This window comes from Amblyraja radiata, chromosome 22 (genome assembly GCF_010909765.2).
Source record: "Amblyraja radiata isolate CabotCenter1 chromosome 22, sAmbRad1.1.pri, whole genome shotgun sequence".
NCBI lineage: Eukaryota > Metazoa > Chordata > Chondrichthyes > Rajiformes > Rajidae > Amblyraja > Amblyraja radiata.
Genome location: NC_045977.1, coordinates 29,906,741 through 29,922,523, shown reverse-complemented (window position 1 = coordinate 29,922,523; position 15,783 = coordinate 29,906,741). Strand labels below are relative to the sequence as shown.

Here is a 15,783-nt window from a genome sequence, read left to right as displayed (position 1 = left end):
AAAGATACAACATGGAAACAGACCCTTTGGCCCAACAAGAACATGCCCACCCTCGAGCATTTGATAAGGTCCTACATAGGAGATTAGTGGGCAAAATAAGGGCACATGGTATTGAGCTGACATGGATAGAAAATTGGTTGGCAGACAGGAAACAAATAATAGGGATTAACGGGTCCCTTTCAGAATGGCAGGCAGTGACTAGTGGGGTACCGCAAGGCTCGGTGCTGGGAGGCAGATTATCTAAATGGTGTCAAGTTGGGAAAAGGGGATGTACAACAGGATCTGGGGGGTCCTTGTTCATCAGTCAATGAAAGTAAGCATGCAGGTACAGCAGGCAGTGAAGAAAGCAAATGGCATGTTGGCCTTCATAACAAGAGGAGTTGAGTATAGGAGCAAAGAGGTCCTTCTCCAGTTGTACAGGACCTACAAATTTTGGGACGAGGGAGTAAATCAGAGCTTCTGCAGAAAATCCATGTGGTCACAGGGTGAACATACAAACTCCACGCAGACAGCACCTGTGGTCAGGATGGAACCCGAGTCTCTGGCGCTGTGAGGCAACAGCTCTACCAGCTGTGCCACCCTTAACACAGCTTACACTGGTCTGCCATAGCTGCACTTCAATTATTAATGTGGGAAACTCGCCAATTTTTGTTTGCCCTCCAGCCCAGAGTCGAGACCATATTGAAGGATTCCAATCTCGGCCTCACTAGAGGTCAGTCAATGCAGCGTGGGAATCCAGACTCTCAGGCTGGTTGTGGCTCATTTGTGCCAAGGAAGTTGGGAAGCCACTTAGCTACCATTTTAGGGGTTTTGTGAACAGGACAGAAACAAAGGGACCCAGAAGTCTGTGCTGTGAAACATCAAGCTGTTTCAAGGCACTGCGCGCAGATGGTTGTTAACAAATTCCACTAACGCAGTCCGGTGGTTAATGGGACTTCTTATCTGGATCAGCTTGGAAACTAAATTGACATGGTGTTGTTCATTTTACTGTTATGGGAACATAAAAATGGGCACATTGGAATACCTGCAGGCATCCAAGACCCATTTCGCCCTTGCAATATCACACTTAGCACTTCAGAGTAAATACAGCAGCCCGCACCACATGACAATCTGTCCTTCACATTCCCTCCACTCAGTACACAGTAACACAGGCTCCACTAGCAGCAGCCCTAGGATTTGATGGGATATAGCTAACTCATCACCAGGATAAGCAGCTGCTTGATTACAGTCAATTCTTTCCTCCGATATATGACTGATAGACAGTGTCTTATTCAAGAGATGCACCATCAGAGTCTTTCTTCCAATGAATCTATGGCAGTGGGTACTGGCTAGCTGATCTTCAGGATTGGTGGGTCTTATGTCTGAACTTTAATGCGCGATCAATCTCTGGTTCATAGCCAGCTTCCAGGATGCATGTCCCTGGGACACAGTCCAACCATCCAGAGTTCATTCCTGCTGGGATATTGTCAATCCTTCAATGGGATTCAGACCTGATGGAATTAAGTTACACAGATATCAGCCATTCTACATTTTCCCACTCCTGCTATCATTTCTCATTTCCCGAGCTCCTTTACGACGGCAAGACAGAGATTGATCACACATTAAAATTCAGACATAAGACCCAGCAGACACTGGGTGTTGTGATGTTCAGCTAGCCAGCTCACACACCCATTGAGCCGTTGGAACAGATTTTCTATCCTCTGTGGGCAGCACAGTGGCGCAGCTGGTAAACCTGCTGCCTCACAGTTGTGGAGACTCAGGTTCGATCCTCACCTCTGGTACTGTCTGTGGAGAGTTTGCTTGTTTTCCCTGAGAACCACATGGGCTGAGCTGCCAAGTTTTGTCAGAGCATGTCAGTATTCTAGTACCTGAAAATCAGTATTTTGCTGAGGAAATCAGTATTTTTACGCTGCCATTTTGCCGAAAAAAATGTTTTTTTTTAATGTGCGGTCATACCCATGTAAGAGTACATCTGCAGATCTTGTATGCGTATGTGACGAATAAACTTGACTTGACTAATGTGCAGGACGAGAAAGTGGAATAACACAGGACTAGTGTGAACGGGTAATCGATGGGCAGCGTGGAGTCGGTGGGCCAAAGAGCCTGTTTTCACACTGTATCTCCAAACTAAACTAAAACCAAGAGTTAGAAGCATGTAAAACAAAGCAAGAACAAGCTTCATATATGTGCTGGGCGAGGCAATAAACCATATTTCCATCAAAGAGATTTCCAACGCCATTGCACCAAGAAAATGCACTGGGAAGCAAAGTAGAAATGCTGACAGGACCAGGACTGGGGGAATAAGGAAGAATGAGAGAATATTCGCAGCAGAATTGGGTAAACCAATGTTTGTGCTGGACTATAGTCAATTTGTCAAAAATGGGAGAAATTTTGGACTGAAGGATATATTTCCTCTAACAATCACAAATAGGACATAACTTGTCCTGCCCCAGCACAAAGATGTAGTCTCCAAGAAGGCATGCTGGCACTTCTACTGTCTTAGAAATTTAGAGAGATTCAGCAATCAGCGAAAACTCTAACAAACGTCTACAAATGCACTGTAGAAAGTATCCTAACAGGGGTTGCATCATGGCTTGACAATTCCAATGCACAAGAACACAAGGGGTTGAAGGGAGTGGTGGAATCAGCACAGTCCATCGTGAACATGGCCCTCCCCACCAATGAAAACATCTATAAAAGGCACTGTTTCAAAAAGGAATCTCACAAATTCTATCATCAACAATTCCCAATGTCTGGACCTTGCTCTTATTTTTCACTGCTACTGTCGGGCAGGAGGTACAGAAGGCTGGTCCCACTCCAGGAATAGCTACTTTCCTACAACTATCAGTTCCTCAGCAATTGAACATTGCACACCATCTCTTATATGTTCCACATGGACTTGTTTTACTAATTGTGTCTTACACTAATTTTGTGTAATGCAGTCTTTACCTTTTCACTGTCTTGCATAATTTAGGTTTTGTGAGCTGTCTGAGTCTATGTACACGTGATGTTGCCACTAGCAACATTTTCATTTTCACTGTACTTGTGCATTGGACAATAACTCAATTTGACTTGTGTTGATTTGATATCACCAGGTCAGGTCAGGGGGAGTTCCCCCCCAGCCACGGGTACCATGTAATCCCGTGCTAGCTGCTCCATGGTCGGATAATCAGTAATTAAACCGTCTCCCCCACCTGGTTTGCAAGGTGAGGGGGGGGCTGTGGACCCCCAGCAGGACCAAAAACAAGACCTGTCAAAGGGCGGATGAGTTTCTACCGAGCCGACGGCCATCCACACTTCAGTAGAAGTTGCGATCACTGTCGTACATAGCATTGTAAAGAATGATGATAAAGCACACACACCAAAATCCTATACTTCCAGCGGCGGAAGTCCGCAGGAACTGGAGGACAGAGATGTGTGGTGCGTCCGTCACCATTCCCGTTGGAAACCAGCAGCACTGCGTCGCTAATGTTTTCAACGATGACGAATGAATGATTTGATTATCTGATTATTATCACATTGTTGTTGGTGGAGGTTTACTTGGATAGAATTATAGTGTAGGGTATTACCTGACAGGTCCATTGAACTTGGGAGTGCCACGTAGCCAAGAGGGTATCGTAGAACTCCCTAAGCTGGTGATTCAGACTGAGGTCACTCTGGCAAAGCTCCTGCCACACGGAGACCAACTGACCCTGCAGAAGAGGAGGTACAGTTCAACCAGGTGACTAAAGTAATGACTGGAAACAAAGAACTGCAGAGGCTGGTTTACAAAAAAAAGACACAAAATACTGGAGTAACTCAAGCAGCATTTCTGGAGAATATGGATAGGTAACGTTTCAGGTTGATCACAGTGTGGGGTTGTGAAAGAGAGCTGGAAGAATAAAGTCTGGCAAGTGAAAGGTGGATACAGGTGGTGGGAGGGTAGGGTGATAGGCAGATGGTTGGACGAAAAGCAGAGATGAAAAGACAAAAGGTGTGAGATAAAGACAGAAGAGTTGTGAATTGTGAAGCCAGAGGAAGGAATGTAGTGGAAGGGGAGGGAAGAAGAAGGTACGATTCTTAGGTGGGGAACAGAAAGGAGAAAGGGGAGGGGAAAAAAAGTAGGGAGGGAAAGAAGCGGCAAGTTTTGGTTAGTTACTCAAAATTGGAGAAGTCAATGTTCATACTGTTGGGCTGCAAGCTACCCAACTGAATAGGATGTCTGTTCCTCCAGTTTGCGTGTGGCCCTGCCCTGACAATGGACGTAGCCCAGGACAGAAACGTCAGTATAGGAATGGAAAGAGGAGTTAAAATGATTAGCAACTGGGAGATCCAGTGGGCCTTGGCTAGTGTTCATCGAAATGGTCGCCGAATCTATGCTTAGTCTCGCCGATGTAATGGACGCCATATTGGGAACAACGGATGCAGTAACATGATTGTTAGAGGAGGAGCATGTGAACCTCTGCCTCTAGAATCCCTGGATGGATGCGAGGGATGAAGTATAGGAACAGGTGTTACATTTCCTGTGATAATAGGTAAAGTACTTTGCACGGGATGGTTTGGGTGGGAAGGGATGATAGAACCAAGGAGCTATGGACCATTTAGTGGTCTCTGCAAAAGGCGGAAAGGGGTGGGGATGGGAAGATGTGACTGGTGGTAGGAGCACGCTGGAGGTGGCTATAATCTTTGGAGAATGATATGTGGATGTGGAGGCTAGTGGGGTGAAAACCTAGGACCAGGTGAATATCCTCGTACCGTCTGAGGGGAGGGAGAGGAATAGAACTACGGGACAGAGGAAACGTGGGATCCATGTATCGCAACAGCGGGGAATGCGCTTATTAAAGTAATGAGTTCACCACAGAAAACATCCTTTACCCACCAACAAAAATAAACTGCCTTTGCAGTATTACTGTCTTTCCCTTCAATTTGCTCACTCCAGAATTAAAGGCTGACAAGCATTTAAATCTGTCCATTTTGTGCTATATAACTTGAGAAAGGTCAGTGTTAGATATGTTAGAAGTGTAGTAACATTACTTATCCTCGAGTAAAATGTCTTCTGTACTCCACAGAAAATGTTCAACTCCCAAAGCTGAAGCTAGCCTATGCTACACGCTCAGCGGTGCTCATCTACTGGGTGAGTGTAAGTGTGCACAGACAAGTAATGCAGATTTATGTGAAAGCAGCAAGCACGTATCCATGCGGGAGATGGGGCACTGAATCAGAAGGAGCAGGAATTGTGAACTTGCCACCTACATTCCACTTTCACGCTATTGCCCTTCATACCCTGCTAACTTCTCCCAAGCAGCCCACTCTTTAGCTTTCAGACAACATCTCCCACCCATGCCCACATCCACATCCTGCATCTTCCCTCTCTCCACACAGTCTGTTTTGAGATCCAATACAGCAGCCAACCTTGTGACACTTGTAGTAGTAGGTCAGGAGCTGAGGCATGCGATCCACAGCCACAAACACTTTCACAAAGAGCCGGGCCTGATCTGAAACACAAGCAAAAACAGTGAAATGTTGTGTATGACTTGTCCTGGACATGTTTGTAACCTCTCCCACCCTTTCTACCACTCTCACTCTTGTTGCTCTGCTTTGTCTCCTCGAGTTAAAACATCCACCGGTAGGTGGAGATATCCTCAGTGTCTTTATCCCTCAACATAAATAGATAATTTCTTCATTTACCACACAGCTGTCTATGAGATCTTACTGCAAAATCAGTAGCTGGGCTTGTTCCATTCCAAGTGACCACATGTCAACACTACTTCAGTGCCTATAGAGAGCTCTGAGACACACTGAGCTGTGAATGATGCTGCACGAATGCAAGTTTAAGAATATTTTCATGGACTCCCCAGTGCAGAGAGAATGCGGGAATGGGAGAAGGAAAAGGAGAAACAGGGGAAGCTCTCCACATTTCCTCACAAATACCAGATTCTGGGTTACGATTACCACAGTCTCTGATGAGTAAATAAACAATGACCCACGCTGATACATATCTTGCAACAAGAAACACTACAGAATCCATTTCTATCCTAAAATGCTTTTTAGATACCTGGAGTAGGGAGGGGATTTTTAGCACACTAGCCAGCTGGCACAAATTTACTAATTTCATATTTCTGTTTAAGACTGTTGAAATGTTATATAAAATACCTTAGATATAAAAATTGCAATTTGCTTTCCTCCCCAAGCCCATTGAAAAAACCATGACATTTTAATACCTGTCCCAATTATTGTTCACTGTTGCCCTCTGCAGTTTGGTGTCAAGATTTACACTCAAACAGTACAGAGCAGGAAGACCTCCCTAAGTAACACTCTTCTCATCATTTCCCCTTAATTCTGTTGATCCATTATCCCAATTACTTGTTGAAATATGTTGTCAAAACCTCAATTTTTAAATGTTTAAGAAGGAACTGCAGATGCTGGAAAATCGAAGGCAGACAAAAATACTGGAGCAACTCAGCGGGTGAGGCAGCATCTATGGAGCGAAGGAAATAGGCGACATTTCGAGTCGAGACCCTTCCTCACAGCTCCATAGATGCTGCCTCACCCGCTGAGTTTCTCCAGCATTTTTGTCTACCTTCCATTTTAAAATACTCACTTGTCTTCAAATTAACATGACACGATTTTGTACATTCTAGTTGACCCTCCAGACCCTGCTGGGACCACATCTGGAATATGATGCACATCTGGTCTGCTACTTTATGGAGGAAAATACTTGCATTGCATGCAGATCAGGGGAGGTTGTGTCTGGCTTCGTGTAACAGGGTACAGAGATCTTGCTGGAAGTAATGAAGGACTACAGGTCTAGAGTAAATGAGGACCTCAAAGAAATTAGCTTTGGTAAAATAAAAATATACTGGGAATATTAGTGACTGTAGGATGATAAATCTATTGGATCCGATGGCTTGCATCCTAGGGTAATGACGGAGAGGACTAGGAAGATACAGACCACATTGAGAGCTTTTGGTTGTCATCAAAGTTCCATGAAGTCTGGAATAGTTCCCAAAGATTGGGATTAAAAGGGAAAATGGGAACTACAGACTGGTGAGCCTAACCAGTAGTTAGTAGTAGTAGGGGAAGTGCTGGATTATATTATAAAAGTAGTGATATCAGAGCACAGGGGAAAATAATAATGCTGAAGAGAATAGTAATCTAACTGAATAGTAATAATGCAGAAGGATAATAGTAATCTAACTGATGTGGTGCAATTAGATTCTGAGAAGAACTTCTCAAGGTCTTATTATATAAAGTTAGAGGCGGTGGGCCATGCGACCTGAAGGCAGGAGGCAGAGGGCTGCACTGCCAGAAGGAATTGCCGGCAGGCACAGCCTGTAGATTGAAGCCACCGAGCCCACCCAGCTCGTCCTCCGAGGATGGAGAACCGGAGAAGAGGATGAGAGTGAGCCAGCGACGGCGGACGCAAGAGAACGGGCCGGTAAGAGAGTGAACCGATGTCTTACTTTCCACACCCTCAAGGTCAGCTGTGGGATGCGCCCACGAGGCACAAAAGATGAATGTGGCTGGGCAAGGAAAGGGACTACTGTTTGCTGGGCGATCTTTATGAAGCCTATGGCTGGAGGCACTGCAGCAGCCTGGGTCACGCCCGCATCAAATGCTGCACCAAGACAGAGCACATGGAACCGGACTGGACTTTCAAAATGGCGGCAATACTCTGCAACTTTTGCATGCGATCTCAGAAGACTATTTCTATGCTCTTTCTACTAACGGGGATTGTGCTTAGGTATGGCAATACTTTGCTGAACTGCATGCAAAAAAAGAATTTCACTGTACGTCTGTACACATGATAATAAAAGAACCATTGAAGCATGGATAGTATTGAGGGCAATATACTGGCAGGGCGAGGTTTAGGTAACAGATTGAAAGCGAGAAGTAAATGTGCCATTGTCAGGTTCAAGGCCTTGGCCTGCAGAGTGCTGCAGGGATAAGTGCCGGGGGCCCAACTGTTCACAGTGTATTTCAATGATTGGGAAGAGAGAGTCATTTATTTATTCCTATTTGATGATTACATAGACCTATATGTCAATGTGGACAGTGAGGAGGATTCAGAGAGGTTTCACGGGACAACTGTAAGGTAATGAGCAAAAAAATTAGGCAACTCATTTTAGTAGGAAAAAGAGAGATCATTTTTCAAAAGGCGCAAAATTGAAAATTGTTTGTGGCTTTGCACACAAATCTCTGAAAATTAACAAGTGGGTAAAACAAACAAATTGGAAGCTAATTGCACATTGGCCCTTGTGTAAGAGGATTTGAGTAAATAGCTAATATATTTGATGGCCAGCACAGCCATGGTGGAGTGAGAGGCCAGTTTCTATAGTGTATGTCTATGACTTGTCCGAATTTGGACACTAGCTGATGATCTTGCATTAATGCCTATTCCTAAGTGCCACTTCAGGCACACTGATGATCTGGAATCACAAATGGACCAGGTAGTAATTTTCCTCCCCTGAATTAGATGGGTTTTTACAACAATCTAGTAGTTTTATCCAGTAGTCAGCATCGTTCATTGCTCCTGATTATTCATCTGAATTTAAACGGCACAGCTGCCAGGTAGAATTTGAACTTGGGTTTCTGGATTTCTAGTCCAGGGATCTGGATTACTTGTCCAGTAATTTAGCAGCTGCACCACCTGTGCATTTGTCTCATCCTTACACACACTCCATAATACTTCCATATTTGGCCATGCTTTTAGTTACATAGCCAATTAAATAGTCAATTGTCAACTGCTACTTAAATTCCTGTGATGTCTTGTTATGTCTAAAATGGGTACATAAAAAGGTAAAGTATGAACTGCAGATGCTGAAAAACAAATAAAAATAATATATTTTTGATCAGTGTCGACAGAAACCATGTTAATGTTTCAGATCACTGACCCTTGCATTCTAGAGAAAGTTCTAAGTTTAAGGGTGAAGAACAGAAAAGGGAAGATGCTTGATGTGGTGAAGACTACAATACTAAATGTCACAAAGGTAAAAGAATGTCTAATGAAACCTGACATTTTAGGAGGAAGAGAGAGGTATTACTGCATACAAAATGAATATGCTTCGCATTAGCAGCTTGTGGACTCACCAACAGACTGAGAGTTGAATGCTGCCACGATCTGTGGACTAGCCATGGCCTCGAGCCGGTTCTTCAGCGCCTCCAGGTGAACGCATTTCTCGGAGTAATCAGGCGTGTCCACCAGCATTGCCAGACTGTTCTGCATACTGGTCAGCTTGGCTGAGATGGCCTCAATGTCCTGCAGGAGCAAATGTTTCCATCAAACAGGTGACATGGTCTCTTGTTGACAAGAAGCCCTCTACATCTAATCAAACCCTCAACCCCGGAGCATGCAAGGCAAAGTAATGTGTAAAAATGGAGACCATGCCCAGCCACTGCGGCAGTGAGCAGCATCGGTTGCAATCGGTTGAGGGAGAGTATATGGTGTTGGTGGTGGTGGGTGGGAGAGAAGGGGGTTCATGGAAGAGGAGGGCAGTATGGCCTTCTGTAACTAAAATTACAAAAATGTTATGAAAAAAATGACTGCAAGATCTTGATCAGCTGCACAGGAGGGCTGAAGAATGATAGATATAGATATAGATAGATATGCCATTTATTGTCACTATACATGTACAATGAGATTAAAAAAATAGAATGGCTAATAGAGTTGAATGTAAGTATTAGGTGTTGCATTGAGAGGGTGAATGTACAGAATCATTTACCCATGATATAGGAATCAAGAATTAGAGAACATTGGTTTAAGGTGAGAGGGAAAAGGTTTGATAAGAACTTGAAGGGCAACTTTTTCACTCAGAGGCTGGTGGGTATATAGAAGGTAGATCCACCAGAGGAGATGGTTGAGGCTGGTACTAGAACATTTAAAAGATATTTGGACAGGTGCATGGATAGGAAAGGTTTAGATGGTCAAGGGCCAAATGTGGGCAAATGGGACAAGTTTAGACAGGCATCTTAATCGACATGGACATGTTGGGCTGAAGGGCCTGTTTCTGCACTGTATGAGTATGACACTAACTCATTCAACACACATAGTGGATGGAACCCTGAGCACAGTTATTTGCCTGCCACCCCGGGAAATTCTTGGCTAATTCTTCACGCAACTGATCACATTCCAAGGTTCAAAGTCCTCTGTTCCTCCACAAGTCATTTACCAAATTAATTAATGTCTTCACTTCTGGCAGTGTAGCACTCCCTCATTCTGCACCGTAGTTTAGGCTGGACATAATCCAGTCAGGTCTCTGAAGCAAGGATGAAACCTTGACCGTCATATTTTAGAAGTAACAGTGAAATCCACCAGTACCCAATTAGCGACTGAAGTATTTCGAGAGACATTACTATCAGTGATTCACACCACGAGCCTGAAGATATGGATTCACAATGCAGCAAACTGACAACTCTGTGAAGGTTTAAGGTGTGGAGGGAAAGTGAATAGGAACCCGAGGGGTAACCTTGTTTACACAAAGGGTGGTGGGTGCATGGAACAAGCTGCCGGAGGAGGTAGTTGAGGCAAGTATGATCGCAACGTTTAAGAAACATTTAGACAGGTATGTGGATAGGATAGGTTTAGAGGGATAAGGGCCAAATACAGGCAGTTGGGACTAGTGTAAATAGGACATGTTTGTCGGTGTGGGCAAGTTGGGTCGATTGTATGACTCCATGACACCCTTCAGACAGGAATATTCAATATATATATATAATAGTGCACCCATTGTGTCCCTCACCACACTTGCCTGTGACTTCAGTGTTTCTTCAATGTCTGCACTCAGTGTACTCCACTTGTCTGCTTCCTGCAATGCCTCTGACGCCATCTGCATTCTTGACTTCACTTCGTCAATCTCGACCAAAACCTGCAACACAGAAGCAAACAAGAACATTGGAAACAAATGGAGGGACCAGGCTGAGAATTTGCTTGCAACTATGTTTTTCAATCAGGTTCCATTGAGTTAGAATTGACACTGCTCACTCATGGGCTCAGGACAAGTTCTATAAAAGGTTTACAAGAACATTATAGAAATGTGAGGGTATAAATGTCAAGACAGATTCAACAGACTCTTTTCCTCTTAAAAAAAGTTTGACAAACGTCAAAAGAAATCAAAGGGGAAGTGCTGGGCATGCACTGGAGAGAATAAGTTGCAAGGGTATGAGAAAATAAAGAGGGACTAATGGGATTGCTCCCCAGAGACCTGACATGGATCAAATAAGCTGAATGGCCTCCATCTGTGTTGTTATATGGATAATAAGAAAACCTCAAGATCAACTGCTGCCAGCTGCAAAGTAAAAATATCAAGCAGTAACTCCAACTGCAAGATGCTGCAAAGACTGACATGTCCTGCTGTACTAGCCAACGGTCAGTTTGAGTGCCTTGCAACCATTTCTCTAGTTATACAGCCATGTAAACTGTGATATTGTAATTGCCACTTCTCCAAAATAAATATTTACTATTCTTTACCCTTTGGATAAGCTGTATTCCTTGAGAAAATCTGTTGCACAGATAAAGCACTCACATTTTGCACAGCAAACTATCAAAAAAGCAACATGATAATGAAGAAATGGTAATGCTTTAATAATGTTAAGAGATAAATATTGGCCGAGACTCCTCTGGAGATAAGTTCCTTGTACTGTATCTCAAAGAAGATCCATGTCTGCTTTACTTAGCGTTTACATTTCATAAACACCACCAACATCACTATTTACCTCACAAAATTGGTTGTTTCTTCTGCATTTTATGTTTATTTAGTTATATTTCTCTCATACATTCTGTAAAATAGATTTTTATTCCGTATCTCAAAATTTTAGGTGGTGATTTGCAAATTCCATAAGGATGCACTTCTGTTACCCAAACTGCCGTAAAACTATTCTGCAGAATTTATTTTACGTTCACTGAAAATAGGTGGGGCATCATCCGAAATAGGTTCAGTGCATCGTCGATTAAATGGTATTCAACAGTGCAATAGTGCACTGGAGTTTCAGTCCAGACATTTGCGCTCCAGGGGTTTCAACATGAGGTGAATGTGCTGTCAATTGAACCACAACTGATACCAAGATGTTTCCATTTTCAGGGTGACTAGAGATGGGCCCCGTAAATAGGGAATGGATATAAATAAATCTTTTTTACCTAACGAATTGTGAGAATGTGTAACATGGTATGATTGAGGCAAATAACAATATGCGATTTTGGAAGAGCTAGATAAACAGAGGAAGAACGGGATACAGAAGAAGGCGAAATAAAGCGAGCTGGGCGAGGCTTGTGATCAGAATGAACCCCAGCAATGATCAGACTGGGCAGATGACTGGTTTAATACTGCAGATTGGTCGTGGCTATTGGTGATCATGAGTCCACCATCTGATACAAATGTGAACACCAGCCAACGAAGCCAACTGGATGCAAGGTGGGATGAGCACATAATCATAGATGCTAATCTTACCCTTGGCCTCAACTACACTTCTTTCCTTAATATCCATAACATTTACCCTCCATATATCTATCTCAACCTTGAAAAAAAAGATTTCAATAAGATAATTTCTCATTTGTCTCATCTCTGGAACAGAGGCCCATTACCCTTGTTTTTCCCCCCTTCATAATCATCCCAAGAACTATCTACAAAGCCGTTGTTATATCACCACTAAGTCAACCATAAATAAGGAGACCAAAACTCTACACAGTATTTCAGGTACTGTCACATCGAAGTCCAGCATGGTTACAGAATGACAATCATTTTCTGCTAGCTCATCGTCTTTGCAATAAGGCCAAACTTCCATTTGCATTCTTAATCACTTGCCTTACATGCTTGCTGACTTTTGCAGCTATTTTAAAAGGACACACTGTCTCCTCCTGTCATCACAGATAAATCACATTCACAATAATACTTTATTAGCCAAGTATGTTTTGCAACATACAAGGAATTTCATTTGCCAAGTCAACCATACAAATAAAAAGCAACGGGACACACAAAATACATTTTAACAAACATCCACCACAGTGACTCCTCCACATTCCTCACTGTGATGGAAGACGAAATAAAAGTTCATATCTCTTCACTTCTTTGCTCTCCTGCGATCGGGGGCCTCGAGCCCTCCATGGATGGGACGATCTTACTCCCGTAGCCAGCGGCGTTTTGGCCCTACACTTTGGGGCGATCAGCTCCCGCGTCAGGGGGATGTCAGCTCCCCCGCGCAGGGCCATCGAACCCCTCGTCGGGGCTGGTCAATCCTCTGCGTCATTGGAGCACCCGACTAGCCTCTCCCGAGACTGCGAACTCTCAATGTAGTGTCCGCATGCTGCGGTTGGAGCGATCCCAGGCAAGGGATCGACTCCGATGTTAAGTCCACGCCGCTTGGTGGGGCTCAAAGTCAGTCTGAGGAGGCCTCCAGCTCCATCGATGGTAGGCCGCAGAGCGACAGGAGATGTGATCTGGAAAAAAATCTCATCTCCGACAAGGCATGAAACTGAAAAAAAGTTTCCCCTGACCCCCCTCCCCCTCCCCACATAAATCACATCTGAGAACATTTACACAGACTTTTAAAACGCACTAAAAAATGTTTAAAAGATGAAAAAACAGACTGTTGGCGGGGCTGCCAATCGTGCAGCGCCCCTGATGCGTGGGGGCGCCACATGATTATACTCTCAAGAATACAAATATGCCGCACAAATACAAGAAAAATATTGTAGTATTTAAATAATCCGCTATTCGATTGCTCGGAAATCCCAATGGTTCGGCACTAGCTCACCAGGTGATGTTTCCTGTGCTCCCTTTAAACTTGCCAGGACCCCATTTTCTGAAGAAGGTCTGAAGAAGGGTCTCGACCTGAAAAGTCACCCATTCCTTCTCTGCAGAGATGCTGCCTGTTCTGCTGAGTTACTCCAGCATTTTGTGTCTATCCCTATTTACGTCACTCCCTTTAAACTCAAATGGTTCACTGAAAAATCTATTGCACTATTCTGTAACACGCCAAAAAACATTAAAATTAGTCAAGGTATTAATAGGAATAATATCCAATTGCACAGAAAATCTGCCAGTCAAAATAGATAACGTTACCTTTTCCCGAAATATATTACACCTGGCAGACTTCTACCCATTTATGTTTACATCTCTTTGGAGACTCTGTGAGCCTATCATAACTTATTTTCCCACCACTATTTATACCAGCAACTTGGGACAAGATGCACTTGTTCTTTCATATAAATTCTAAAGATTAATTATAAATAGCTGCAGCAGAATGTCTCACTAGATACAGCATGCCAACTTGAAAATAGCCTGTTTAACCCAATACCTTATCCAGAGAAATTCAGTTCACAGCAAGACGAGAAAATCCTTGTTACAAATATATTCTTTTTTGCATTGCAATAATTTCAAATATATATAATTGAGCAACCGGTCCACAGTTCCAATTATAGATCAGCCTCACCTGCATGGATTGTGCCGTGTCCTGTTCAAATTTTCTAATATCTTCCTTAACAAGAATCATTTGCTCCTTCAAGAAGGAAGCTTCCTGTTTTAGAGCTTCCATATCCCGGAGAGCTCTGGGCATGTTCTGCAAAGCCTGGTGGCTAGTTTCTGAAAGTAAGAACAGTTCAGACAGTGAACGAATACATACATTATATGAAAGGACATTTAGTAACCTGTATCTACACTAATCAGAATTTCTTAAACCTGTCAGATACAAAAATAAAAGGGACAATCGTGTCCTCAGTGAAAGATGTTAATTTCCCAGCAATGCCTTCTAAATCATTGACATTCGCCTGGGACCTCCATTAAATTGATTTACATCCTCTGGTGAAACCCTATAAATACTGAACCATTCAAAGACAATCTATCACCTCTCACCCCGTCCCCACTCATGTAAGCACTAACATACTCCCAGAGTATTCAGAGAAATACAGTATGGAAACAGACTCCTTGACTCACTGACTATTTGCACTAAATTTACATTAATCCAACTTTTTCCATCACTTCCCCCTAGATTCTACTAGCCACTTAGCATGTGGGTTACCAACCTGCACATCTTTGAGTTAAGAGAGAAGACCAGAGCACCAAGGGGAAACCCTTACGGTTACAGGGAGAACATGCAAACATCACAATAAATACCGTTTGCCTGGATAAGTGATACACACCTTCTATTGCATTATTCACCTCCTGAATGAACAACTGCAACTTCATCACCAGAGTGGCAGCGTGACTGTCGACTTTCCCTGGAGCCTCCTTTTGAACCGTCTTGAAAGCCCCATTCACCCAGTCCTTCACATCAAAGTTGTCAGCCAGGAACTTTGAAAAGTCCATTTTGCACAAATTGGAGGATTCAAACGATTTTTAATTCAGCACCGTCCTAGTCATTCAGGAGGAAACACATATGTCAGTGGAAAACAAGAGACAAATAAGCCAGAAATTCAGCTTTGAATAAAATCAATAGTTTGAGGCCAACAATTAGAAACACGCACTGCTGTTGTCCCCCCACAAATGTCTTCTCTGCTAATTGCTATTTGCATCTTTACTTCCCATAGCACTGATGTTCTTTGGTACCTAACTTGCACACAGCAAATTTCCACAAATTGCTGTGCAATCCTTAGTGATGGTAACCCAGGGATGAGCATTAATCTCAGGGAGAATTCCCTGGGTACCACTGGACTACAGCTGCATAAGGGGTTTAAGAACTCATCTGAAAGCGTGCTGCTCCGACATCTCAGCACTCCCTCGCCTCTGCCTGCACTGAGTGCAGGTGCATGGCTGAGGACTCAAATTCACTACCACTCAGCTGGTTGCTGAGGTGTAGATGGGGGTGATGGGGTGT

The 15,783-nt window shown here is 43.5% G+C and overlaps 2 protein-coding genes across 2 annotated transcripts in view; both read right to left on the bottom strand.

Annotated features, from left to right (window-relative positions):
• cog7 (component of oligomeric golgi complex 7) overlaps positions 1–15,783 on the bottom strand; it is a 35,626-nt gene that overhangs the window by 19,161 nt on the left and 682 nt on the right. Inside the window, exons 2-7 of the mRNA XM_033040885.1 lie at positions 15,110–15,321; positions 14,404–14,552; positions 10,728–10,844; positions 9,070–9,238; positions 5,392–5,474; positions 3,570–3,692 (exon numbers count right to left, since the gene is read on the bottom strand). Of these exons, the coding sequence (XP_032896776.1) occupies positions 3,570–3,692; positions 5,392–5,474; positions 9,070–9,238; positions 10,728–10,844; positions 14,404–14,552; positions 15,110–15,275 (807 nt within the window). The 5' untranslated portion in view covers positions 15,276–15,321. The remainder of the gene's footprint in view (positions 1–3,569; positions 3,693–5,391; positions 5,475–9,069; positions 9,239–10,727; positions 10,845–14,403; positions 14,553–15,109; positions 15,322–15,783) is intronic.
• gga2 (golgi associated, gamma adaptin ear containing, ARF binding protein 2) overlaps positions 6,519–15,783 on the bottom strand; it is a 37,444-nt gene continuing 28,179 nt past the window's right edge. Inside the window, exon 18 of the transcript XR_004415353.1 lies at positions 6,519–6,559. The gene's annotated coding sequence lies outside the window, so the exon portion shown is untranslated. The remainder of the gene's footprint in view (positions 6,560–15,783) is intronic.